Source organism: Berkeleyomyces rouxiae (assembly GCF_048999995.1).
Source record: "Berkeleyomyces rouxiae strain 22BRR77 chromosome Unknown BrBRR77_ptg000002l, whole genome shotgun sequence".
Lineage (NCBI taxonomy): Eukaryota > Fungi > Ascomycota > Sordariomycetes > Microascales > Ceratocystidaceae > Berkeleyomyces > Berkeleyomyces rouxiae.
In genome coordinates, this window is record NW_027396492.1 from 3,730,241 (window position 1) to 3,755,814 (window position 25,574).

The 25,574-nt window shown below is 50.0% G+C and overlaps 10 protein-coding genes across 10 annotated transcripts; 4 read left to right on the forward strand and 6 right to left on the reverse strand.

Moving 5' to 3' along the window:
- Positions 1-131: 131 nt before the first annotated feature.
- BROUX77_002611 (uncharacterized protein) lies at positions 132-2,486 on the reverse strand (the record flags this gene model as incomplete). Its single annotated transcript, XM_073747171.1, has 1 exon — positions 132-2,486. The coding sequence occupies one exon, from the start codon at positions 2,484-2,486 to the stop codon at positions 132-134; it is 2,355 nt and encodes a 784-aa protein (XP_073607693.1).
- Positions 2,487-2,989: 503 nt separating this feature from the next.
- BROUX77_002612 (uncharacterized protein) lies at positions 2,990-4,309 on the reverse strand (the record flags this gene model as incomplete). The annotated part of the gene is made up of 1 exon (XM_073747172.1): positions 2,990-4,309. One exon carries the CDS (start codon positions 4,307-4,309, stop codon positions 2,990-2,992), a length of 1,320 nt encoding a protein of 439 aa, XP_073607694.1.
- A 704-nt stretch (positions 4,310-5,013) lies between these two features.
- Positions 5,014-6,948, reverse strand: BROUX77_002613 (uncharacterized protein; the record flags this gene model as incomplete). Its single annotated transcript, XM_073747173.1, has 1 exon — positions 5,014-6,948. One exon carries the CDS (start codon positions 6,946-6,948, stop codon positions 5,014-5,016), a length of 1,935 nt encoding a protein of 644 aa, XP_073607695.1.
- A 1,152-nt stretch (positions 6,949-8,100) lies between these two features.
- On the reverse strand, positions 8,101-10,455 carry BROUX77_002614 (uncharacterized protein; the record flags this gene model as incomplete). Its single annotated transcript, XM_073747174.1, has 1 exon — positions 8,101-10,455. One exon carries the CDS (start codon positions 10,453-10,455, stop codon positions 8,101-8,103), a length of 2,355 nt encoding a protein of 784 aa, XP_073607696.1.
- Positions 10,456-10,958: 503 nt separating this feature from the next.
- BROUX77_002615 (uncharacterized protein) lies at positions 10,959-12,278 on the reverse strand (the record flags this gene model as incomplete). The annotated part of the gene is made up of 1 exon (XM_073747175.1): positions 10,959-12,278. The coding sequence occupies one exon, from the start codon at positions 12,276-12,278 to the stop codon at positions 10,959-10,961; it is 1,320 nt and encodes a 439-aa protein (XP_073607697.1).
- A 704-nt stretch (positions 12,279-12,982) lies between these two features.
- On the reverse strand, positions 12,983-14,917 carry BROUX77_002616 (uncharacterized protein; the record flags this gene model as incomplete). Its single annotated transcript, XM_073747176.1, has 1 exon — positions 12,983-14,917. One exon carries the CDS (start codon positions 14,915-14,917, stop codon positions 12,983-12,985), a length of 1,935 nt encoding a protein of 644 aa, XP_073607698.1.
- Positions 14,918-16,208: 1,291 nt separating this feature from the next.
- BROUX77_002617 (uncharacterized protein) lies at positions 16,209-16,412 on the forward strand (the record flags this gene model as incomplete). Its single annotated transcript, XM_073747177.1, has 1 exon — positions 16,209-16,412. The coding sequence occupies one exon, from the start codon at positions 16,209-16,211 to the stop codon at positions 16,410-16,412; it is 204 nt and encodes a 67-aa protein (XP_073607699.1).
- Positions 16,413-17,315: 903 nt separating this feature from the next.
- Positions 17,316-18,326, forward strand: BROUX77_002618 (uncharacterized protein; the record flags this gene model as incomplete). Its single annotated transcript, XM_073747179.1, has 1 exon — positions 17,316-18,326. One exon carries the CDS (start codon positions 17,316-17,318, stop codon positions 18,324-18,326), a length of 1,011 nt encoding a protein of 336 aa, XP_073607700.1.
- Positions 18,327-18,490: 164 nt separating this feature from the next.
- BROUX77_002619 (uncharacterized protein) lies at positions 18,491-22,081 on the forward strand (the record flags this gene model as incomplete). The annotated part of the gene is made up of 1 exon (XM_073747180.1): positions 18,491-22,081. The coding sequence occupies one exon, from the start codon at positions 18,491-18,493 to the stop codon at positions 22,079-22,081; it is 3,591 nt and encodes a 1,196-aa protein (XP_073607701.1).
- A 1,368-nt stretch (positions 22,082-23,449) lies between these two features.
- On the forward strand, positions 23,450-25,039 carry BROUX77_002620 (uncharacterized protein; the record flags this gene model as incomplete). Its single annotated transcript, XM_073747181.1, has 1 exon — positions 23,450-25,039. The coding sequence occupies one exon, from the start codon at positions 23,450-23,452 to the stop codon at positions 25,037-25,039; it is 1,590 nt and encodes a 529-aa protein (XP_073607702.1).
- Between the last annotated feature and the right edge of the window lie 535 nt (positions 25,040-25,574).

Consider the following 25,574-nt stretch of genomic DNA (forward strand, 5'->3'; position numbering starts at 1 on the left):
TGTGTGTTGCCTCTTCATCTCAACCGACCATACGTCTTAGCACTCTGTCTAACTGACGTCTTCCTCCACAGGCCCGACTGTCCACCTCAGGAACCTATCATTGTCCCGAGTCGTTGGCTGTACCCGGAACCCTAATCCTTTCTTCGGGCCCTATCCGTAATAGATGTTAAGGCGTGAGGGAAGCCGTGGTGTTTCCAGTGGCAGTGTACGAACCGCTCTGCACACTTTTCGGCTGCCATAGTTGTCATGGCCTCCAAGCTGACAGCTCCAGTAAGTCGGTCCACAATGACCATCAAGTATCGTGGGTCGCCAGTCTTTCGTGCAGGTAGTTCCGTCATAAAATCGATACCGAGTTCCGAGTGTGGTCGTTCAGGGATAGGCAGTGGTCGTAAGAGTCCCTTCTTTCTTTCTCGCCATACTTTGGATCGTCCACACACGTCACAATTGGCGCAGAATTGGCGCACCTCTCTTGAAATGCCAGGCCAAAAGAATTCCCGGGACAGAATCGCAAGCGTGCCGTCTCGACCTGGGTGTCCTGTGACATGTGAGTCGTGTGTTTTCTGGATCAGCGCAGTTCGCAATGGTTCCCAGTCAGGCACGAACAGTTTGTGCCGATATACTAGAGCGCCGCGCTCGTCGAACTCGCATTCCGCTATAGAGATCGTGACTTTTCTCGAGATGGTAGGAGGAAAACTTCGTTCGCCACTGGCCAACGCTTGGTACATGAGTGCAATATCCGAATCCTTCGTCTTAGCTGTATCCCATAGTTCCTGCAGGTGGAGTTGCGCGAAAAGCTGCGCACCGTTAGGGATCCGGTCCGCGGGTTGGGTAACGTGGGCCGGGGTCATCATTACTGCTGCATCTGGTGACACCCAATGGTCCTTGACAAGTCTCATGATCCGAGATTTTAACCTGTCGTCGTCTTCGCCTTGAGGAATGTCTTGTTCTCGTCTGCTCAGGGCGTCGGGTTTACCACTTTTGCTTCCTGATCGGAACTCAAGCTGGAAGTCGTATTCTGAAAGCTTCTGGGACCACCGAACCTGCCGCTCTGAAAGTTTCCGTGTCGTCATAAAGTATTGCAGGTTCTTGTGGTCGGTCAATATTTTGAAGGGGGCGCCAAGACTCTTCAATTCGCCCCTCCACTCTTCCAAGCACTTCACAACTGCCAGGAGCTCTTTGTCGTGAATCTCATAGTTGACCTCGGCAGGGGACAGCTTCTTGGAAAAGAATGCTACTGGGCGCAGTTCGCCTTCGTCGTCCACTTGGGATAGAGTTCCTCCCAGGGCCCATCCAGAACAGTCGCATTCCACGATCGTCTTCCTGTCTTCGTCCCACATCGCTAGAACCGGGGCGGTAATAAAAAGGTTCTTCAGCGTCTCGAAAGCTCGTTCTTCGACTGGGCCCCAGGTCCATGCGGTGCCTTTCTTCGTTAGCCTGACTAGTGGAGCCGCCACGTCGCTGAAGGAATCGATAAACTGGCGGTAAAAATTTGCGAATCCTATAAAACTTCGAACGCCCTTGACATTGGTGGGTGGTGTCCATTCTCGTATGGCAGCGACCTTTGCTGGGTCGACTTTGACACCTTTGCCTGCTTGGATGATGAAACCTAGGTACTTTGTTTCAAAAACTGCGAATTCGCACTTGTCGATGTCTAAACGGAGACCTGCATTTCCCAATTTCTTGATGACGAGGTTAACTTTTTCCATGTGGTCTGCGTAGGTGCCGTCGGTGTAAATCAGGACGTCGTCAATATACGCGGAGCAGAAGTCGTCCAAATATTCTTGCAGGGTTGAATTGATATACCGTTGAAAGGTTGCAGGGGCTCCGGTGAGTCCAAAAGGCGTCATCAGCCATTCAAAAAGTCCAAAACGTGTGCGGAAGGCCGTTTTCCATTCATCTCCCTCTTTTATGCGAATCTTGTGGAAAGCGGCACGAACATCGACCTTTGTGAAGTACTTCGCCTTAGACAACGCTCGTAGTGTCTCACTGATCAAAGGAAGCGGGTATCGGTCTTTTTCAGTAATGGCGTTAATGCCGCGGTAGTCAACGCAAAAGCGCAACCCTCCTCCAGGCTTACGTACGAAAAGAACAGGCGCGCCGCCGGGAGAGCTGCTGGCTCGAATCCAATTCCTGTCCAGATGGTCCGAGAGGGTTTTCCGTAAGACTAACAGCTCGTCGCGGGACATGCTGTACAAGGGACCCCACGGGACTTCGTTCTCTCGCCCTTGTTTGTCTTTCGTCAGGTTGATAGCGTGGTCTATTCCGGGGCGGTTCGGGGGTTGGTCGTCCTTTTCGTCGTCTAAAAACACTTCTGCCAAGTGTTTGAGTTCGCTAGGCAGTCGTTTGTCGATCTCTTGTAGGGTAACACGAGGTTTTACTTGCAATGCCTTGTTGATGTCTTCGATGGTGGCAGCAAAAACCTCTATGTCTTCATTCTTTTTCTTGCTGCGCCGGATTTCTGCAGCAAAGACGGATGCCATCACCATGCTCGCTTTTGTGGTTGTTATATGGGCGTCGAGCCATCCTTTTTCTCTCACAACTTGGGCATCTTCTTCGCTTCCGAGGCGTATGACTCGTTCTTTCGCCAGGTAGACAACGTCATTCCTTTCCATCCAGGGTTTTCCCAAAATCATGTCGTATGCTAGGTTCGGGATGACGTACCCGAAAATTCTTTCTGTCCGGCCGTCAATATCTAGATCGCAGAACGCCATCTCTGAGATCCATCTTTTTTTTTTGTCGTTTTCGGCTAACTTGAGTTCCCGTCTTCTTATCGGGATGCGCTGGAGCCCTTTCTTTCTCACCAAAGTCTCGTTGAACGCCGATGTTACAAGGCATCCACTGTCAAATAAAGCATCACAGTAAAAGGAATTGTTAATAAATGCTTCAATTAGGAACGGAGTGGAGTGTAAATCTTTAAATACATCGAGCGGAACATCGCAATTGTTGGGGCTCTTCTTCTTATGACCCTGGGGGCGACTTTTCCCAGAGTCTACTCTTTTTCCTCGTCGTCGGAAAGGTCATCGGCCACATCATCCATCGATTCGGGGGCTTGTTGGATTGTCGTGCGGTTCACTCTTGCGGGCGCACGGGCCGGGGCAAACTTGGGGCATTCGAAGGATCGGTGGCCCTTGGCAAGACAGCGGAAACAAGCGTTGCTGGATCTAGCGGTTTCTATCTCCGCCGGGGTTCTCCAAGGGGCGCGGGACTTTCGGGGGCGTTGTCCATAGTTGTTCGAGGCGCGGCCTTGGAGGGCGTTGACACCTGTCATCATGGTGTCTCCGTCGTTGTCGATTCGCGTCTGCTGGTTTGCGACACTTGGGGTCACCACTTCGGCGAACCTTGCTCCACCTCTAGTTTTCGCGTACCACGTCGAGGTCTTGGACGTGTCCTTCGACCGGTATCCTGGCAACGCTTCCACTCGGCCAGCCACCGTCTTCACCTTCTCAACCCAACGCGGGTAATCATCGTTGGGGAGGTTTTTTGCCGTGAGGTGTACCTGTAACGTTTGGTTGATAGCGGAATTCAGGTACATGATCTTCACACGGTCTGGCCAATCTAAACCTCCACAAAGGCCAACTTGATGCTCGAAATCCTGCAAGAACGATATAAAACTCTGATGGTTTCCCATCTGCATGGTCAAAAGCTTTTGACCCGCCTTCTGAATAGCCTCCTTGTCTTCGAATTGGTCATGGATATGGCCAAGGTAGGCGTCCCAATCCCAACCATGAGTGGCTCCGTCAGTGAACCACTGTTCAACTCTGGCCTGTTGCTCTGTGGGAATGGCCATGAAAACACTTAGGCAAATTGCCTGGGAGGAGCCAACGACTTGTGATTCGATCTGAGCTCGGGCCTTCAACTGTTTGAAGAATCGCGGGAACGACGCTGTCTTTCCGTCCCACTCCGGCCATTTTGCGTTGTACCGATGGTCGATCATCGGGGCGAAGGGGCCCGGGGTACGTACTGGCGCCGGGGTAGGGGCTACCGGGGCAGGTGCAGGTGCCGGGGGGGCGGTTGCCTGTAACAGGACTTGGCTTCGTAGCAACATCTGGATCACTCTTAGTTGCTCCGGGGTGAACACCTCCAATCCTGGGGTGTCTGAACTCTGCTGTGGGGGCGCCTCGGCTTGTTGCCGGGAGGGGCCAGGCTGGTCAAGCGCAAGTCCAGCCAGAACATCTTCCATCTTGTCGTTACTCATTCTGGCTCGACGGCGTATAGGGGACGCGTTGTCTTCGGATGCGGACCAGAATGAGGGCGAGGGTGGCTGTACGGGGCTTGTACTGCGGGGGCTTGATGTGATGCCGTACTTCATTCGTCAAGTATGGCGCGGTAGGAGGGCGATGAAGTTTCCTCACAAACTTCTAAGAAACAATAGGGGGTGATGAAGTTTCCTCACAAACTTCTAAGAAACAATAGGGGGTGATGAAGTTTCCTCACAAACTTCTAAGAAACAATAGGGGGTGATGAAGTTTCCTCACAAACTTCTAAGAAACAATAGGGGGTGATGAAGTTTCCTCACAAACTTCTAAGAAACAATAGGGGGCAATGAAGTTTCCTCACAAACTTCTAAGAAACAATAAAGGATCAAAAGATAATATGAGAGCGGTTCACTAAGTACAAGAGAGTCTTGCAGTTATGACCAGAATGCTGTTTATTATCTTTTGATGGAGAGAAAAAGGTAGAAGAAAGACTAAACTAAACAGCGGATTTGGGTCTACTATATAGACATTTTTGTGCTTACAAATGCAAGTTCCCGATCGGCTCAATATCCCTCCGTGAGCTCCTTATGTCCGAGTTTTCGGCGATAACTCGAGGTTAACTCCGATCCCGTCGGAATCCCTCAGTTTCCCTCGGAACACTTCGGACCTTTTTGCATCCTGCCGGATTAGGCGAATCCTACCCACGGACCTCAAGTCCGACCCGGTCCGAGCTCTCCGAAGCCTCCGAAGAGTTGCCGAAGTTCATCCGAAACCTTGTCCAAATTCGGTGAAACGACCTGCATTCGAAAGCACTGGATCAGCTCTGTCTGATCCAACCACGGGTTCTCAACCCGTAACAGTCGATGCCTGGTCGGTTGGGCGGTAAATCTCCTTCGCCATCGTCTAGGAAAATCGGTGCTAAATGCTTGAGTTCCTGCGGGAGTCTCTCGGAAATCTCTTCTCTCGTGAGGCGGGCTTTCACCTCAAGGGCCTTGTTGATGTCTTGAATGGAGGCCGAAAACACTTGTAGCTTCTGTTTGCTCTTCCTTCCTCGTCGGATCTCTGCAGCAAAAACTGCTGCCATCACCATGCTTGCTTTCGGGGTGCCAGCGTGCGCTTCACGCCAGCCTTTTTCTCGGACAATAAGTCGGTCTCCTTGATCTTTGAAGGTAATCATTCGTTCTTTCGCGGAGTACACGACGTCGTTCTTCTCCATCCAGGGCTTTCCCAGGATCATGTCGTAGGCTAAATTCGGTATGACGTAACCGTAAACTTTCTCTTTGCGACCGTCGATATCAATGTCGCACACTGCAATCTCTGAAATCCATCTCTTCTTCGTGTCGTTTTCTGCAAGTAGTAGTTCTCTTCTCTTTACGGGGATACGCTGAAGACCCCGTCGCTTGACTAGACTTTCGTCAAATGCTGATGTTACCAAGCATCCAGTGTCGAGCAGTGCGTCACAATAAAAGAAGTTGTTGACGAAGGTCTCGATCAAAAACGGTGTGGAATGCATGTGGTTGACTGCATCAGCATTGGCGGCATTGGTGTCGGTTCTCTTCTTGCGTCTTCTCTTCTTTAAACTCTGGGGCCGAAATTCGTCAGAGTCCACTCTTTTGTCCGCCTCGTGCGGAACGCTCTCGATAATCTCGTTCATCGGCTCTGAAACTTCTGGAATCATCGTGTGATTCACTCTCGCCGGTCGACGGCTCGGGGCAAACTTCGGGCAGTCAAGGGACCGGTGGCCCGTGGCAAGGCAACGGAAACAGGCGTTGCCAGACTTCGCCTTCTCTTTCTCATCTGCAGATCTCCAAGGTGCGCGGGGTTTGACGGAACGGGCGCGTTGGCTTTCATTGCTTTGGAGCGGCGTGTGGAAGGCGTTGACACTCATTGTCACGCGTTCTTCATCATTGTCGGGGTGCAGTTGCTGGTCCACGACGCTCGGGGTTACAACTTTGGCGAACATTGTTTCCGCTTTCGTCTCGGTGTACCACGTCAAAGTCTTCGACGGGTCCTTGGGACTATATCCTGGTAGCGCTTCCACTCGTCCGGCTACCCTCTTTACCTTCTCGACCCATCTCGGGTAGTCGTCGTTGGGGAGGTTTTTAACTGTGAGGTACACCTGAAGTGTCGAGTTTATGGCGGAGTTCAGGTGTAAAATCTTAACGCGGTCGGGCCAGTCCAAACCTCCACATAAGCCAACTTGGTGCTCGAAATCTTGTAGGAAAGACACAAAACTCTGGTGACTTCCCATCTGTATAGCGCAGAGCTTCTGGCCTGCCTTCTGGATCGCGTCCTTGTCTTCAAACTGGTCGTTGATGTGCTGAAGAAAACTCTTCCAATCCCAATTGTGTATGGCGCCATCGGTGAACCATTGTTCTACTCTCGCTTGTTGCTCAGCGTGAATACTCATGAAAATGCTGAGACAAATTGCTTGGGAAGACCCGATGACGTGAGCTGCGATTTGCGCGCGGACCTTCAACTGTTTAAAATATCTGGGGAAGGACAAAAGCTTTCCATCCCACTCTGGCCACGGTGCGTTGTAGCGGTGGTTAATCATCGGTTGTGAAGGTGGTAGGGCAAGTGCAGGCGCGGGAGGAGCCGGGGCTTGTAGTTTCGCGTGGTTCTGTAGTATCATCTGGACTATTGCGAGTTGCTGAGGCGTAAATACTTCTAATCCTGGGGTATTGGTGGGCTGCTCCTGTTGGGAGTCGCGGGGTAGCCCGGACAGAACATCTTCTGTTTTGTCGTTCATCGTTAAAGTATACTATCTCACGGCCTGAATGCGAGTCCTAACTTCTTTCGTCACGTGCGGAACGTGGTATTCTTCGCTTAAGAACCTTGACACTTATGCAAGGTCGGCGGACTTCGGATGGTGGGGGGACGGGAAGCTTCCTCACAGGCTTCTAAGAGAACGTAAGGGGTAATGAAGCTTCCTCACAAGCTTCTAAGACAACAAGGGGTAGTGAAGCTTCCTCACAGGCTTCTAAGAGAACGTAAGGGGTAATGAAGCTTCCTCACAAGCTTCTAAGACAACAAGGGGTAGTGAAGCTTCCTCACAAGCTTCTAAGATAAAAAAATTGTGATGTTAAAGATAATATGCGACGGGTTGTCTAAGTACGGAGAAAACTCATAGTTAGGTCCAATGCTGTTTATTATCTTTAACATAGGGAAGAAAAGTGTCATGAATAGCTATCCTGACACTGCTCATGCTAAGGGTTATGCATGAGACCTACCCCACTCTTCTTTTCCACAACGCCGAAGGTCGGCGACCTATGAAGATGCGCTTATGGCACAGGTTGGTCTGTGTAGATCGTGAGTTGATCAACGGATATGAGGTTGTCGTGGGATGTGCTGAGCACGGGTGCTCTGATAGACGTTGTTCTGCTGCTGCGGAGTTTTCTTGTTGCAATTGCCATTGCGTGCTTAGGTGGGGGTTGTTATCTGGTTCGATTGTTACGAACCTGTTACGTCTTGTTTACACGAGACTTATCTTTTGTTCATAGTTAGATGTTGATTGTTTCTAGCTTGGGAAGACAGAGTTTTGTCAGGAGCGCCGACAACATAAATATCGTCGTCTCCTGCCCTGAGTTGATCAGGTTTACTCTTGTTCTCCAAGCTTAACAATCACATGCACTTGCTTACCTTCTTCTTCTTCTTTATACCATTCTGTTCTTGCTTTCTTTGCAGTTCAACCTTTCTTCTTCTTTGAAGTGTGTGATTGTTCCTCCTCCTTCCTCTTTGTGCCGCTCTATTCTCAGAATAGCCATCTAAGTTGTGTGTTGCCTCTTCATCTCAACCGACCATACGTCTTAGCACTCTGTCTAACTGACGTCTTCCTCCACAGGCCCGACTGTCCACCTCAGGAACCTATCATTGTCCCGAGTCGTTGGCTGTACCCGGAACCCTAATCCTTTCTTCGGGCCCTATCCGTAATAGATGTTAAGGCGTGAGGGAAGCCGTGGTGTTTCCAGTGGCAGTGTACGAACCGCTCTGCACACTTTTCGGCTGCCATAGTTGTCATGGCCTCCAAGCTGACAGCTCCAGTAAGTCGGTCCACAATGACCATCAAGTATCGTGGGTCGCCAGTCTTTCGTGCAGGTAGTTCCGTCATAAAATCGATACCGAGTTCCGAGTGTGGTCGTTCAGGGATAGGCAGTGGTCGTAAGAGTCCCTTCTTTCTTTCTCGCCATACTTTGGATCGTCCACACACGTCACAATTGGCGCAGAATTGGCGCACCTCTCTTGAAATGCCAGGCCAAAAGAATTCCCGGGACAGAATCGCAAGCGTGCCGTCTCGACCTGGGTGTCCTGTGACATGTGAGTCGTGTGTTTTCTGGATCAGCGCAGTTCGCAATGGTTCCCAGTCAGGCACGAACAGTTTGTGCCGATATACTAGAGCGCCGCGCTCGTCGAACTCGCATTCCGCTATAGAGATCGTGACTTTTCTCGAGATGGTAGGAGGAAAACTTCGTTCGCCACTGGCCAACGCTTGGTACATGAGTGCAATATCCGAATCCTTCGTCTTAGCTGTATCCCATAGTTCCTGCAGGTGGAGTTGCGCGAAAAGCTGCGCACCGTTAGGGATCCGGTCCGCGGGTTGGGTAACGTGGGCCGGGGTCATCATTACTGCTGCATCTGGTGACACCCAATGGTCCTTGACAAGTCTCATGATCCGAGATTTTAACCTGTCGTCGTCTTCGCCTTGAGGAATGTCTTGTTCTCGTCTGCTCAGGGCGTCGGGTTTACCACTTTTGCTTCCTGATCGGAACTCAAGCTGGAAGTCGTATTCTGAAAGCTTCTGGGACCACCGAACCTGCCGCTCTGAAAGTTTCCGTGTCGTCATAAAGTATTGCAGGTTCTTGTGGTCGGTCAATATTTTGAAGGGGGCGCCAAGACTCTTCAATTCGCCCCTCCACTCTTCCAAGCACTTCACAACTGCCAGGAGCTCTTTGTCGTGAATCTCATAGTTGACCTCGGCAGGGGACAGCTTCTTGGAAAAGAATGCTACTGGGCGCAGTTCGCCTTCGTCGTCCACTTGGGATAGAGTTCCTCCCAGGGCCCATCCAGAACAGTCGCATTCCACGATCGTCTTCCTGTCTTCGTCCCACATCGCTAGAACCGGGGCGGTAATAAAAAGGTTCTTCAGCGTCTCGAAAGCTCGTTCTTCGACTGGGCCCCAGGTCCATGCGGTGCCTTTCTTCGTTAGCCTGACTAGTGGAGCCGCCACGTCGCTGAAGGAATCGATAAACTGGCGGTAAAAATTTGCGAATCCTATAAAACTTCGAACGCCCTTGACATTGGTGGGTGGTGTCCATTCTCGTATGGCAGCGACCTTTGCTGGGTCGACTTTGACACCTTTGCCTGCTTGGATGATGAAACCTAGGTACTTTGTTTCAAAAACTGCGAATTCGCACTTGTCGATGTCTAAACGGAGACCTGCATTTCCCAATTTCTTGATGACGAGGTTAACTTTTTCCATGTGGTCTGCGTAGGTGCCGTCGGTGTAAATCAGGACGTCGTCAATATACGCGGAGCAGAAGTCGTCCAAATATTCTTGCAGGGTTGAATTGATATACCGTTGAAAGGTTGCAGGGGCTCCGGTGAGTCCAAAAGGCGTCATCAGCCATTCAAAAAGTCCAAAACGTGTGCGGAAGGCCGTTTTCCATTCATCTCCCTCTTTTATGCGAATCTTGTGGAAAGCGGCACGAACATCGACCTTTGTGAAGTACTTCGCCTTAGACAACGCTCGTAGTGTCTCACTGATCAAAGGAAGCGGGTATCGGTCTTTTTCAGTAATGGCGTTAATGCCGCGGTAGTCAACGCAAAAGCGCAACCCTCCTCCAGGCTTACGTACGAAAAGAACAGGCGCGCCGCCGGGAGAGCTGCTGGCTCGAATCCAATTCCTGTCCAGATGGTCCGAGAGGGTTTTCCGTAAGACTAACAGCTCGTCGCGGGACATGCTGTACAAGGGACCCCACGGGACTTCGTTCTCTCGCCCTTGTTTGTCTTTCGTCAGGTTGATAGCGTGGTCTATTCCGGGGCGGTTCGGGGGTTGGTCGTCCTTTTCGTCGTCTAAAAACACTTCTGCCAAGTGTTTGAGTTCGCTAGGCAGTCGTTTGTCGATCTCTTGTAGGGTAACACGAGGTTTTACTTGCAATGCCTTGTTGATGTCTTCGATGGTGGCAGCAAAAACCTCTATGTCTTCATTCTTTTTCTTGCTGCGCCGGATTTCTGCAGCAAAGACGGATGCCATCACCATGCTCGCTTTTGTGGTTGTTATATGGGCGTCGAGCCATCCTTTTTCTCTCACAACTTGGGCATCTTCTTCGCTTCCGAGGCGTATGACTCGTTCTTTCGCCAGGTAGACAACGTCATTCCTTTCCATCCAGGGTTTTCCCAAAATCATGTCGTATGCTAGGTTCGGGATGACGTACCCGAAAATTCTTTCTGTCCGGCCGTCAATATCTAGATCGCAGAACGCCATCTCTGAGATCCATCTTTTTTTTTTGTCGTTTTCGGCTAACTTGAGTTCCCGTCTTCTTATCGGGATGCGCTGGAGCCCTTTCTTTCTCACCAAAGTCTCGTTGAACGCCGATGTTACAAGGCATCCACTGTCAAATAAAGCATCACAGTAAAAGGAATTGTTAATAAATGCTTCAATTAGGAACGGAGTGGAGTGTAAATCTTTAAATACATCGAGCGGAACATCGCAATTGTTGGGGCTCTTCTTCTTATGACCCTGGGGGCGACTTTTCCCAGAGTCTACTCTTTTTCCTCGTCGTCGGAAAGGTCATCGGCCACATCATCCATCGATTCGGGGGCTTGTTGGATTGTCGTGCGGTTCACTCTTGCGGGCGCACGGGCCGGGGCAAACTTGGGGCATTCGAAGGATCGGTGGCCCTTGGCAAGACAGCGGAAACAAGCGTTGCTGGATCTAGCGGTTTCTATCTCCGCCGGGGTTCTCCAAGGGGCGCGGGACTTTCGGGGGCGTTGTCCATAGTTGTTCGAGGCGCGGCCTTGGAGGGCGTTGACACCTGTCATCATGGTGTCTCCGTCGTTGTCGATTCGCGTCTGCTGGTTTGCGACACTTGGGGTCACCACTTCGGCGAACCTTGCTCCACCTCTAGTTTTCGCGTACCACGTCGAGGTCTTGGACGTGTCCTTCGACCGGTATCCTGGCAACGCTTCCACTCGGCCAGCCACCGTCTTCACCTTCTCAACCCAACGCGGGTAATCATCGTTGGGGAGGTTTTTTGCCGTGAGGTGTACCTGTAACGTTTGGTTGATAGCGGAATTCAGGTACATGATCTTCACACGGTCTGGCCAATCTAAACCTCCACAAAGGCCAACTTGATGCTCGAAATCCTGCAAGAACGATATAAAACTCTGATGGTTTCCCATCTGCATGGTCAAAAGCTTTTGACCCGCCTTCTGAATAGCCTCCTTGTCTTCGAATTGGTCATGGATATGGCCAAGGTAGGCGTCCCAATCCCAACCATGAGTGGCTCCGTCAGTGAACCACTGTTCAACTCTGGCCTGTTGCTCTGTGGGAATGGCCATGAAAACACTTAGGCAAATTGCCTGGGAGGAGCCAACGACTTGTGATTCGATCTGAGCTCGGGCCTTCAACTGTTTGAAGAATCGCGGGAACGACGCTGTCTTTCCGTCCCACTCCGGCCATTTTGCGTTGTACCGATGGTCGATCATCGGGGCGAAGGGGCCCGGGGTACGTACTGGCGCCGGGGTAGGGGCTACCGGGGCAGGTGCAGGTGCCGGGGGGGCGGTTGCCTGTAACAGGACTTGGCTTCGTAGCAACATCTGGATCACTCTTAGTTGCTCCGGGGTGAACACCTCCAATCCTGGGGTGTCTGAACTCTGCTGTGGGGGCGCCTCGGCTTGTTGCCGGGAGGGGCCAGGCTGGTCAAGCGCAAGTCCAGCCAGAACATCTTCCATCTTGTCGTTACTCATTCTGGCTCGACGGCGTATAGGGGACGCGTTGTCTTCGGATGCGGACCAGAATGAGGGCGAGGGTGGCTGTACGGGGCTTGTACTGCGGGGGCTTGATGTGATGCCGTACTTCATTCGTCAAGTATGGCGCGGTAGGAGGGCGATGAAGTTTCCTCACAAACTTCTAAGAAACAATAGGGGGTGATGAAGTTTCCTCACAAACTTCTAAGAAACAATAGGGGGTGATGAAGTTTCCTCACAAACTTCTAAGAAACAATAGGGGGTGATGAAGTTTCCTCACAAACTTCTAAGAAACAATAGGGGGTGATGAAGTTTCCTCACAAACTTCTAAGAAACAATAGGGGGCAATGAAGTTTCCTCACAAACTTCTAAGAAACAATAAAGGATCAAAAGATAATATGAGAGCGGTTCACTAAGTACAAGAGAGTCTTGCAGTTATGACCAGAATGCTGTTTATTATCTTTTGATGGAGAGAAAAAGGTAGAAGAAAGACTAAACTAAACAGCGGATTTGGGTCTACTATATAGACATTTTTGTGCTTACAAATGCAAGTTCCCGATCGGCTCAATATCCCTCCGTGAGCTCCTTATGTCCGAGTTTTCGGCGATAACTCGAGGTTAACTCCGATCCCGTCGGAATCCCTCAGTTTCCCTCGGAACACTTCGGACCTTTTTGCATCCTGCCGGATTAGGCGAATCCTACCCACGGACCTCAAGTCCGACCCGGTCCGAGCTCTCCGAAGCCTCCGAAGAGTTGCCGAAGTTCATCCGAAACCTTGTCCAAATTCGGTGAAACGACCTGCATTCGAAAGCACTGGATCAGCTCTGTCTGATCCAACCACGGGTTCTCAACCCGTAACAGTCGATGCCTGGTCGGTTGGGCGGTAAATCTCCTTCGCCATCGTCTAGGAAAATCGGTGCTAAATGCTTGAGTTCCTGCGGGAGTCTCTCGGAAATCTCTTCTCTCGTGAGGCGGGCTTTCACCTCAAGGGCCTTGTTGATGTCTTGAATGGAGGCCGAAAACACTTGTAGCTTCTGTTTGCTCTTCCTTCCTCGTCGGATCTCTGCAGCAAAAACTGCTGCCATCACCATGCTTGCTTTCGGGGTGCCAGCGTGCGCTTCACGCCAGCCTTTTTCTCGGACAATAAGTCGGTCTCCTTGATCTTTGAAGGTAATCATTCGTTCTTTCGCGGAGTACACGACGTCGTTCTTCTCCATCCAGGGCTTTCCCAGGATCATGTCGTAGGCTAAATTCGGTATGACGTAACCGTAAACTTTCTCTTTGCGACCGTCGATATCAATGTCGCACACTGCAATCTCTGAAATCCATCTCTTCTTCGTGTCGTTTTCTGCAAGTAGTAGTTCTCTTCTCTTTACGGGGATACGCTGAAGACCCCGTCGCTTGACTAGACTTTCGTCAAATGCTGATGTTACCAAGCATCCAGTGTCGAGCAGTGCGTCACAATAAAAGAAGTTGTTGACGAAGGTCTCGATCAAAAACGGTGTGGAATGCATGTGGTTGACTGCATCAGCATTGGCGGCATTGGTGTCGGTTCTCTTCTTGCGTCTTCTCTTCTTTAAACTCTGGGGCCGAAATTCGTCAGAGTCCACTCTTTTGTCCGCCTCGTGCGGAACGCTCTCGATAATCTCGTTCATCGGCTCTGAAACTTCTGGAATCATCGTGTGATTCACTCTCGCCGGTCGACGGCTCGGGGCAAACTTCGGGCAGTCAAGGGACCGGTGGCCCGTGGCAAGGCAACGGAAACAGGCGTTGCCAGACTTCGCCTTCTCTTTCTCATCTGCAGATCTCCAAGGTGCGCGGGGTTTGACGGAACGGGCGCGTTGGCTTTCATTGCTTTGGAGCGGCGTGTGGAAGGCGTTGACACTCATTGTCACGCGTTCTTCATCATTGTCGGGGTGCAGTTGCTGGTCCACGACGCTCGGGGTTACAACTTTGGCGAACATTGTTTCCGCTTTCGTCTCGGTGTACCACGTCAAAGTCTTCGACGGGTCCTTGGGACTATATCCTGGTAGCGCTTCCACTCGTCCGGCTACCCTCTTTACCTTCTCGACCCATCTCGGGTAGTCGTCGTTGGGGAGGTTTTTAACTGTGAGGTACACCTGAAGTGTCGAGTTTATGGCGGAGTTCAGGTGTAAAATCTTAACGCGGTCGGGCCAGTCCAAACCTCCACATAAGCCAACTTGGTGCTCGAAATCTTGTAGGAAAGACACAAAACTCTGGTGACTTCCCATCTGTATAGCGCAGAGCTTCTGGCCTGCCTTCTGGATCGCGTCCTTGTCTTCAAACTGGTCGTTGATGTGCTGAAGAAAACTCTTCCAATCCCAATTGTGTATGGCGCCATCGGTGAACCATTGTTCTACTCTCGCTTGTTGCTCAGCGTGAATACTCATGAAAATGCTGAGACAAATTGCTTGGGAAGACCCGATGACGTGAGCTGCGATTTGCGCGCGGACCTTCAACTGTTTAAAATATCTGGGGAAGGACAAAAGCTTTCCATCCCACTCTGGCCACGGTGCGTTGTAGCGGTGGTTAATCATCGGTTGTGAAGGTGGTAGGGCAAGTGCAGGCGCGGGAGGAGCCGGGGCTTGTAGTTTCGCGTGGTTCTGTAGTATCATCTGGACTATTGCGAGTTGCTGAGGCGTAAATACTTCTAATCCTGGGGTATTGGTGGGCTGCTCCTGTTGGGAGTCGCGGGGTAGCCCGGACAGAACATCTTCTGTTTTGTCGTTCATCGTTAAAGTATACTATCTCACGGCCTGAATGCGAGTCCTAACTTCTTTCGTCACGTGCGGAACGTGGTATTCTTCGCTTAAGAACCTTGACACTTATGCAAGGTCGGCGGACTTCGGATGGTGGGGGGACGGGAAGCTTCCTCACAGGCTTCTAAGAGAACGTAAGGGGTAATGAAGCTTCCTCACAAGCTTCTAAGACAACAAGGGGTAGTGAAGCTTCCTCACAGGCTTCTAAGAGAACGTAAGGGGTAATGAAGCTTCCTCACAAGCTTCTAAGACAACAAGGGGTAGTGAAGCTTCCTCACAAGCTTCTAAGATAAAAAAATTGTGATGTTAAAGATAATATGCGACGGGTTGTCTAAGTACGGAGAAAACTCATAGTTAGGTCCAATGCTGTTTATTATCTTTAACATAGGGAAGAAAAGTGTCATGAATAGCTATCCTGACACTGCTCATGCTAAGGGTTATGCATGAGACCTACCCCACTCTTCTTTTCCACAACGCCGAAGGTCGGCGACCTATGAAGATGCGCTTATGGCACAGGTTGGTCTGTGTAGATCGTGAGTTGATCAACGGATATGAGGTTGTCGTGGGATGTGCTGAGCACGGGTGCTCTGATAGACGTTGTTCTGCTGCTGCGGAGTTTTCTTGTTGCAATTGCCATTGCGTGCTTAGGTGGGGGTTGTTATCTGGTTCGATTGTTACGAACCTGTTACGTCTTGTTTACACGAGACTTATCTTTTGTTCGTAGTTAGATGTTGATTGTTTCTAGCTTGGGAAGACAGAGTTTTGTCAGGAGCGCCGACAACATAAATATCGTCGTCTCCTGCCCTGAGTTGATCAGGTTTACTCTTGTTCTCCAAGCTTAACAATCACATGCACTTGCTTACCTTCTTCTTCTTCTTTATACCATTCTGTTCTTGCTTTCTTTGCAGTTCAACCTTTCTTCTTCTTTGAAGTGTGTGATTGTTCCTCCTCCTTCCTCTTTGTGCCGCTCTATTCTCAGAATAGCCATCTAAGTTGTGTGTTGCCTCTTCATCTCAACCGACCATACGTCTTAGCACTCTGTCTAACTGACGTCTTCCTCCACAGGCCCGACTGTCCACCTCAGGAACCTATCATTGTCCCGAGTCGTTGGCTGTACCCGGAACCCTAATCCTTTCTTCGGGCCCTATCCGTAATATTTTGTTAAGCTTCATTTGAAGACCCGACGCTATTACAACTTTGGCTCTCTTTGGCACTTTTTTCTCTCCTCATTTATTTTTCCCTCTCTATTACGTTTCAACTCGCAATGGCCCTCACTCGCGAAATGATCGAGCATCTCAATACGTTCCTCCTGTCGATTCCTGACCGAACTCCTGAGAACTGGCATCTCGGTGCCCTTCCTAGGGAGTTCAGTGCTGAGATCAAAATGGCTATTGTGGCGGCTTACATGTCTGGTCTGCGCACCGACGATGGTGCCCCGCCCATCCCCGTTGGCTCTTATTACGGATAGGGCCCAAGGAAACCATTAGGGTTCTAGAAAGCCAACGACTCAGGACAATGATAGGTTCCAGAGGTGGACAGTCAGGCCTGCGCGGATATACGGCCGGGAGGAGAGGATAGAACTCTCTAGGTCGTATGGTCGGTTTGAGGTAAAGAGGCACACTCAACTAATTGATCTTATAACACACGGAAGGGAATAAACAATCACAGGAACACTGAGGTAACGAAGACGACAGAAGGTACTGATGCAATGAAGGCTATCAAGAAACAAGTGATAATTAAAGATATAGTACTAAAGAAGAAGGTACTATCGAAGAAGTGATACTATAAACTAGTATACAAAGAAGAATGGCAAAAGGGGTGTATGTGATTGTTAAGCTTGGGGAGCAAGAGTTAACCTGATCACACAGGGCAGAAGGCAACGCTATTTAAGGCGTTGCAGATTCTGACAACAGAGATCTTCCCAAGCTAGAACCAAATCACAGATAACCGAAAGTGGGGACATACGTAACTCAACGTTACCAGACGCTACTATCAAACCGGATGTTAGTTCACGAGATAAACCAACACGGCAGCAGCAGAACTGAAAATCCCTCAAGACACCCAGGCAACGATATGTCGCGTTACAGCGATATCGGCCTAACAGGTGTGGGCCCCACGCTCAAACGCTGTTGACACAAAAGGAACGAGAATAGCAGTCAACTCAGAATAAGCTGCATCAACTGCAGAGTACCGAGTTACCTAATAGCGATGATCTATAGTGTGCAAGCCGGCCACACCCGAGTAGATAAACCGGAGTGACACCTCAAGGTTACACAGACCACCAAGTGGTATAACCGTATCATCATACGTCCTTGGAACATTAGCGTGACACAACGGAAGCGGGGTAAGGTGCCAGGCATAACCCTATGCAATGGCAATGGCAAGAATGGCTATTCATGACAGCTCTGTTCCTGATGCGGCTCAGGTTTACTGGGCTGCGTTCCAGGCTGGCGCTGAAGCCCGCTTCAACTCCCTTGAGTCTCTTCCCCGAGTCAAACGGGAAGAGGATGCCGATCCGTTGAAAGAGGCCGACAAGCATCTTGATGTCGTGCCCTATGATGGCAATCAGCAAGGCTTCCAGGCGTTCCAGAGGCAACTTGCGGTCAAATTTGCTGCTGCACCCAAGCACCACCGCACGGAGCAGCGCAAGCTGATGACTGCCTTCTCCTACCTTAGAGATGGCGCTCTGGATTGGGCCATGCCTCGGATGGACCCGGCCACTGGACACATGAACTTTGAAACGTACGACGATTTTATGAAATCGTTAGCTGAGGCTTTCGATGACCCTGACTGGCGCATGACTGCGACCCAGCAGATCTTCGACTTAAAGCAGACAGGTACTTGTACTGCCTATCACTCTGCTTTTACAACGCTGTTGAAGAAACTCGGTTGGGCCGACGCTGATTTCACCATTGCACTATTTCAGCGAGGCCTCAAGCCCCACATACAGGACGCTCTGGCTTGGAACACCTATCCTGCCCCTAAGGGAACGCTTGATCAGTTCGCTAATTTCTGCAACACGCTGGACAATACGATCAACAACCGAACCCGGGGAAACAACGGGAAAATCCAACCGCCTCCTGGTGTGGTCCCCTTTCAGCAAGATTCTCGTTCGAGAAATGCTGGCGCCCAAAAAGCTGTCCCCAACACCAAGCCAGCTAAGGGTACCTCTGCAGGTCCCGATGCCAACGGTCTACCCTTCCGTAAGACTGCTGACGGCAAAATGGCAAAGGGTGTTTGTTGGAAGTGTGGCGCAAAGGACCACATGCTAAAGGCTTGCCCCAAAAACAACCTTGCTCTTCGCGCAGCTACTGTCCCTTCTCCCTCCACTTCTACCCGGGCTCCCTCGACGGCCCCTGCGCCTGATGCGTCAAAAAACTAGAAGGGCTACCGACCCATTCCCCTCTGGTCCTGGCTAGCCCTGACGCTGCTGATGAGGGTCTCTTGAGAATCAGCACTTGTTCTCTTGATAATGCTATCGATTATGGTAACTCTCCCCCTCTGGTTATTCCTGTGACAGTGAATAATTCCATTGAGGCCTACGCTATGGTGGATTCGGGATCAACAACTTGTTTTGTGGATTCTGAATTTATAGCAAGGCATCAGATTCCTACTGTTCTCAAGGCCAGAGCCGAGTCGCTCCATGTTGTTGATGGTAGTGAAACTGCTGCGGGTAAAGTGACCCACCAAGTTCCTTTGTCCCTCTCTTTTCCTAATTATTCAGAAACTTTGGTTTTTCAAATCACGAAGCTTGGGGGCTACCACATCATCCTGGGGAAATGCTGGCTCGACGCCCATAACCCGGAAATTTCTTGGCCTTCCAATACGCTCAAGATATCGGTTACTTCTACCGCCGATGGCAATGCTGTGGCAGCTTCTGATTCTTCTTCTTCTTCTTCTTCTGTTTCGACTGCTTCTACTGATTCTGGCGCTTCGTTTGATTTTTCTTATACAAAAAACGACAAAAATATTGCTTCTACCGCTGGCAGTCAGATTGAGGGATCTGCTCCTGCTTCAGCCACTTCACCCCTTCCTTCTTTTATTGCACAATCGTCAGCTGTGTCTTGTTCCTGTGTGACGGTGTCGTCTCAGGCTTTGCATCGCTTTGCCAAAGCTGAGAAACTACAGATTTATCGTGTCACCGCTCAGGAAGTCCTGGATTATCTCAATCAGGAGGACCTAACTCCGGAACAAGAGCATGCACGGCTCCTTGAACGCATCCCGAAGAAATACCATGACCTACTTCCTCTGTTCTCTCGAGAAGGTGCTGAGCAACTACCACCTCACCGGGACATTGATCATGCGATTAACTTCGTTCCCGATGCGAAATACCCCAAGGCCCCGCTGTACGATATGACTCCACTCGAGTTGCAGGCTGTCAAAAAATATCTAGATGGCATGCTTGCTAAAGGCTTTATTTCCTCTTCCTCTTCGCCGCTGGCTTCCCCGATTCTTTTTGCTAGGAAGCCAGGCAGTTTACGATTCTGTGTTGATTTCCGAGCCGTCAATGATATCACCATCAAAGACGTAACTCCTCTGCCTCGGATCAATGAATCACTGCGCACGGCGGCTACGGGAAACATTTTTACAAAGCTGGATCTGAGAGCTGCGTACCACTTGATTCGCATCAAGAAAGGTGATGAATACAAGACAGCTTTCAGAACTCGATATGGCATTTTTGAGTACAATGTGATGCCGTTTGGGCTCACCAATGCTCCTGCCACGTGTCAGAAATATGTCAGCGAGGTCTTGTCGGAGTATTTGGACATATTCTGTGTCTGTTACTTGGATGATATCCTGGTGTTCTCTCTGAACCAAGAGGAACATGATGTTCATGTGCGCAAAGTCCTGCTAAAATTAGCGCAGGCCAGTCTGTTTGTCAAGGGTGAAAAATGCGAATTCGACAAGACTGAAACTACCTTTGTTGGCTTTGTTATTTCAGCCGATGCTCTGAAGATGGACCCCGCTAAAGTTGCGGCTGTCCGTGAGTGGGAGGCTCCCCGAACTGTTAAGGGAGTCCAGTCCTTTTTGGGTTTTGCCAATTTCTATAGGAGGTTCATCCGTGACTTCTCTAGAATCTGCACACCTCTCTTCGAGTTGACTAAAAAGACGCAATCTTTTGTCTGGTCCTCTGAATGTGAGGCAGCATTTCACACCCTGAAGGACCTTTTCTGCTCTGAACCTATCCTCAAGCACTTTGATTACCTGTTGGACACTGTTATTGAAACAGACGCGTCTGACCGTGTAATATCTGCCGTCATGTCTCAATACCACCCGACTGACAAGGGGCTTCTACTACACCCCGTGGCCTATTTCTCTCAAAAAATGAATCCTGCCCAGTGTAACTACGGCGTAGGTGACAAGGAGTTGTTAGCCATTGTGGAGTCTCTAAAGTCGTGGCGATTCATGGTTGAAAGTCTGGAAAAACCTGTTCTGGTATTGACGGACCATCGGAATTTAGCCGTTCTTAAGCAAATTCCGGCCATGAACAGACGGCAAGCGAGGTGGGCTATGGAACTGAGCGAGTACCGTTATGTCATCACTTATAGGCCTGGCTCCTTGAATTCTAGAGCTGATGCCCTGACCAGACGCTACGAAGACCTCGTTTCTTCTTCTTCTGAGGAGGATAAAGAGCTGTGTGCTCCTATTATTCCCCCTGAAAATTTTATTGGTACCATGTCTTTGGTAGACGAGGTAAAAATCGCGCTATCCACGGACAAGTGGGCTCTTGATGTTATTTCTGCTCTTCGAGGCCAGTCGACCAAACCTCCAGATGTGGACCTCAGTGTCTGCAGGCTTGACAATGACGGTCTTTTGTTTGTCAACGACCTTCTATATTTGCCGAACGAGGATCTACGAGTTCGTGCATTGAAGAATTGTCATGATATTATGCCTAGCGGACACCCTGGACAAAAGAACACTTTTGAACTTCTTGTTCGGGAATACTGGTGGCCCGGGATGCGTCGTGATGTCATCCGGTACATCCGAAATTGTGAGGTCTGCCAACGGATCAAGTCCGCGCGACATAGTCCCTACGGTCTACTGAAACCTCTGACCATTCCGCAAGCTCGGTGGACATCTGTGTCCCTTGATTTTATCACCGGCTTGCCGGTCTCCAATTCTTTTGACATGATTCTCGTTGTCGTCGATAGGCTTAGCAAAATGGCTCACTTTATACCTTGCGATTCCTCGCTGGATGCTGCAGGTTTTGCTAAGCTCTATTTGTCAGCAGTGTATAGGCTCCACGGTCTGCCATTGGACATTGTGTCCGACAGGGGTAGTCTGTTTACGTCGGCTTTTTCCAAGGCTTTAGCCAAACTGTTGGGCATAAAGCAAAATCTGAGTACTGCGTTCCACCCTCAGACCGATGGTCAGACTGAGCGTGTGAACTCTATTTTGGAGCAATACCTGCGGGGTTACACCAACTATAGACAGGACAATTGGGCTGATCTTTTGCCCTTGGCGGAGTTCTCTTACAATGACTCCGAGTCCAGTTCTACTATGCTGACGCCCTTCTTTGCGAACCACGGGTTTCACCCCAGAAGTGGGCGTGAGTCGCTCCCAGTCTCTGTGGAAAAAGGCCCGTTGCGGAACTTTGTTAAAGAGCTTGACAACATTTGTCAGTTTTTAAAGACTGAAATTACGTGGAGCCGTGAGCGGATGACCGAGTACGCGAATCGACACAAATCTTCCGCCCCTCTCCTTCGAGAAGGGGACTTAGTGTGGCTTTTGAGTAGAAATATTCGAACTACTCGTCCTTCAAAGAAGTTGGACTTCAAGAAGCTTGGCCCATTTAAGATTCTACGGAAGGTGTCTTCGCATGCCTACGAGTTGGCACTCCCTGCCACTATGAAGGTTCATCCCGTCTTCCACGTTTGTCTGCTGGAACCATGTGCGTCGGATCCTCTTCCTGGCCAGAAAAACCCTCCTCCTCCTCCCGTCATAGTAGATGGCGAGGAAGAATTTGTGGTCAAGGAAATTATAGGCGTGTCTTCGCGTGGCCCTCTGCAATATCAAGTAGTTTGGGAGGGCTATGAACATGATGGACCCTCCTGGGAACCTCTGGACCATTTAGCCAATGCACCTGAGAAGGTTGCAGAATTCTACAAGAGGATGCCTAACGCCAGACGATCTTAGTACTGCTGTGGAAATCAGTCATAAAAAGGGGGGCTACTGTCATGAATAGCTATCCTGACACTGCTCATGCTAAGGGTTATGCATGAGACCTACCCCACTCTTCTTTTCCACAACGCCGAAGGTCGGCGACCTATGAAGATGCGCTTATGGCACAGGTTGGTCTGTGTAGATCGTGAGTTGATCAACGGATATGAGGTTGTCGTGGGATGTGCTGAGCACGGGTGCTCTGATAGACGTTGTTCTGCTGCTGCGGAGTTTTCTTGTTGCAATTGCCATTGCGTGCTTAGGTGGGGGTTGTTATCTGGTTCGATTGTTACGAACCTGTTACGTCTTGTTTACACGAGACTTATCTTTTGTTCGTAGTTAGATGTTGATTGTTTCTAGCTTGGGAAGACAGAGTTTTGTCAGGAGCGCCGACAACATAAATATCGTCGTCTCCTGCCCTGAGTTGATCAGGTTTACTCTTGTTCTCCAAGCTTAACAATCACATGCACTTGCTTACCTTCTTCTTCTTCTTTATACCATTCTGTTCTTGCTTTCTTTGCAGTTCAACCTTTCTTCTTCTTTGAAGTGTGTGATTGTTCCTCCTCCTTCCTCTTTGTGCCGCTCTATTCTCAGAATAGCCATCTAAGTTGTGTGTTGCCTCTTCATCTCAACCGACCATACGTCTTAGCACTCTGTCTAACTGACGTCTTCCTCCACAGGCCCGACTGTCCACCTCAGGAACCTATCATTGTCCCGAGTCGTTGGCTGTACCCGGAACCCTAATCCTTTCTTCGGGCCCTATCCGTAATAAAAAGAAAGAAAAGGAAGAAGAAAATCTAAACTCAAGATGGGGGAACTGGCCATGCTTTATAGGCGTTCAAGAATCCAGTTGTGTGGGCCCCACCGGGGCAATCGGCCCTATGACCCCTGTCCAAGAAAAGTGGGGCATCATCCCTGTACACAAAAGTGGATCCCGATCCACTTGACACAAAAAGTGGGGCCGGCCCCTGGTCGAATAAAAGTGGGTCGACAAACCCTAACCCGAAAGTGAACCCAACTTCAAATCACACAAAAAGTGGGTCAACATGGATCAGCCCAAAGATGATCCAACATCGGGTCCACGACCCGTAACACTTAGTGAAACCCGTCACATATTATCTTTAACATCTTCTTGAGTTTTCTCACGATCCCCTGGAGTTACGGGATCCGTTCAAGAAGTTTTACACACAGTTTTCATCCCTCTATTTGGATATGTTCCTATCCCTGTTCTACCTGTTTGTTTTTATCCTATTTGGGCAAGTGCAATCTTATGCCATGTCGAGCCCTAGGACCCCCAGTTTTCCGCCTTTCCTCCCCGCCACGTTGCCACCCCAGGTCGCCACCATGCCTCAGCAGACCGAAGTCAACCCGCAGCCTGATGTTACCACGTTCGAGCTTTTACAGTCAGTGCATCAGCTGTTATCGAGTCAACAATGTTCCCCCTCTCCCACACACAATATCTCATGGCCCCAGTGGGATGGTCAGCCCTCTTCGTTCAAGCGTTTCTTCAATCAACTGAAGCTTAGAGCCCGGATCAGCCATCGCCACCGCCTCACTCCCAGCGAAATATGTTTCGAAATCTTTATGAGTATTCCCCAAAGCCAGCAGCCACGTTTGGATCTTTGGCTCGATCAAGGGGAAGCTCACGACTGGGACTGGGAGAAGCTTTTAGAACACATCAACGACCAGTTCACCGACAAGCAAGCTGTGATGAAGGCAGGTCAGAAGTTGATGACCATGAGAATGGGAGAAGCGCAGACTTTCAAGGCGTTTCTGCAAGACTACGAATATTCGCTGAGCGCCTGTGGAGGTTGGCATTGGCCCGACAGATGCAAGATCCTATTCATAGATGCGGCCCTCAACGACACATTACAGTACCACCTCACTCCGAAGAAGTTACCCGACGACGATTACAACAAGTGGGTGACGAAAGTACGGACTATAGCTGGAAGAGTTGAGTGCTTGCCGCAATACGAAGCAAGATATAGAGAAGGATCTAGCAGCACGTGGTATGTGCAACAGCCAGTCGACCAAGAGGAGTTCCCGATCCCTGAAGCCGCGGAAGAATCGACAGACGAAGAAGACACCGAAGACGGACCCGAAGTACAGGTCCGGAAAGTACAGTTTCAGCAGAAGTCAGAAGTAGCAGCGTTGATCTCCCAGTTGGAGACCGCTGCCAAGATTATAGAAAAGAAGAGCCAGCAGAAGTTTGCTGAACCCCCGAAGCCACGAGCGCCATGGAGAGCGCAATCTGATATCGAAAAGGCACGACTACGACAAGCCTGTTTCCGTTGTTTAGAGCAGGGCCATCGTTCATTTAGGTGCCCGAAGTTTCGCCCAGCAGAATCGCCCGCAGAAGTACATGCAACGACAACCCCGGAGAACCACAGTATCGACAAGAAGGTTACCAGGAGAGAATCCCCCACGAAGGACCGGCATGAACCTATTTCGCCACGGAAGACAAAGATTACGGATGCCCCCAAACAAGCGATTTCCCAAATGCATTCGTCCCCGTTCCTGATCGAAGCCTTCATTGATAACTCCTTCTACTGTGACGCCTTATTCGATAGCGGGTGCCTAGTGACGTCAGCCTTCAACGAATCGTTAGTGAAAAAGAAAGGTCTGCAACGGATGCCGATAACGAAGCGTGAGCTACGGTTAGCCGAGAATGACGAAAAGAAGAGATGGATTTCGGAAATTGCCTTTTGTGAGCTCGACATCGACGGACGCAAAGAAACAGTCTATGGTTACGTTATCCCCAATCTAGCTTACGACATGATTTTGGGAAAGCCATGGATGGAGCGCAACGATGTCGTTTATTTGGCCAAGGAACGAGTTATTCGTCTAGGTTCCGGAGCTGACTGTTGGGGTTGCACCCTTAAGGACCGACGGAAGCCCGACACCAACACTAACGGCGTATCCTCGAAGGACTAGTCCGGCGCTGGTACGGCAAAACTAATGCCAGACCAGAACCAAGACTAACGGCACTTCCTAGAGGAACTAGTTGTCGTCGCCGCCGATCGTCGGTTGCCTCCCTTTCCAACAGGATAAATAGTCGCATTGTTTCTACACCATTTAGAGAGTTTAGTTTTGTTCTTCAATTCGAGATCTTTGTCCCTCTGTGTCCCTTTCTGTGAAGATCCAGCTTAGCGTAATCACACCTTAACATCATCTCGAATTCTCAAACCCCCCTTTCCCTTTTCCTTTTTTTTTTATTTTTCCTTAAGTCACTCTTATCTTTCCTTTTTTTTTACTTTACCGCCGACCCGACGAGGGATCGAGATATATTTTTACTTTTCTTTTACTTTGCCATTTGAATATCCACAGCGGCCAAACCCTATGGCCCCAAACTATTTTGCACCCTCTGACGACGATTCTTCCTTCCACCACAGCTTCCGAGAAGACAGCATACTACCAGAAGTCCCCGGTGAGCCAGAGGTTTTCCACGAAGCAACAATGGCTTGTAAGG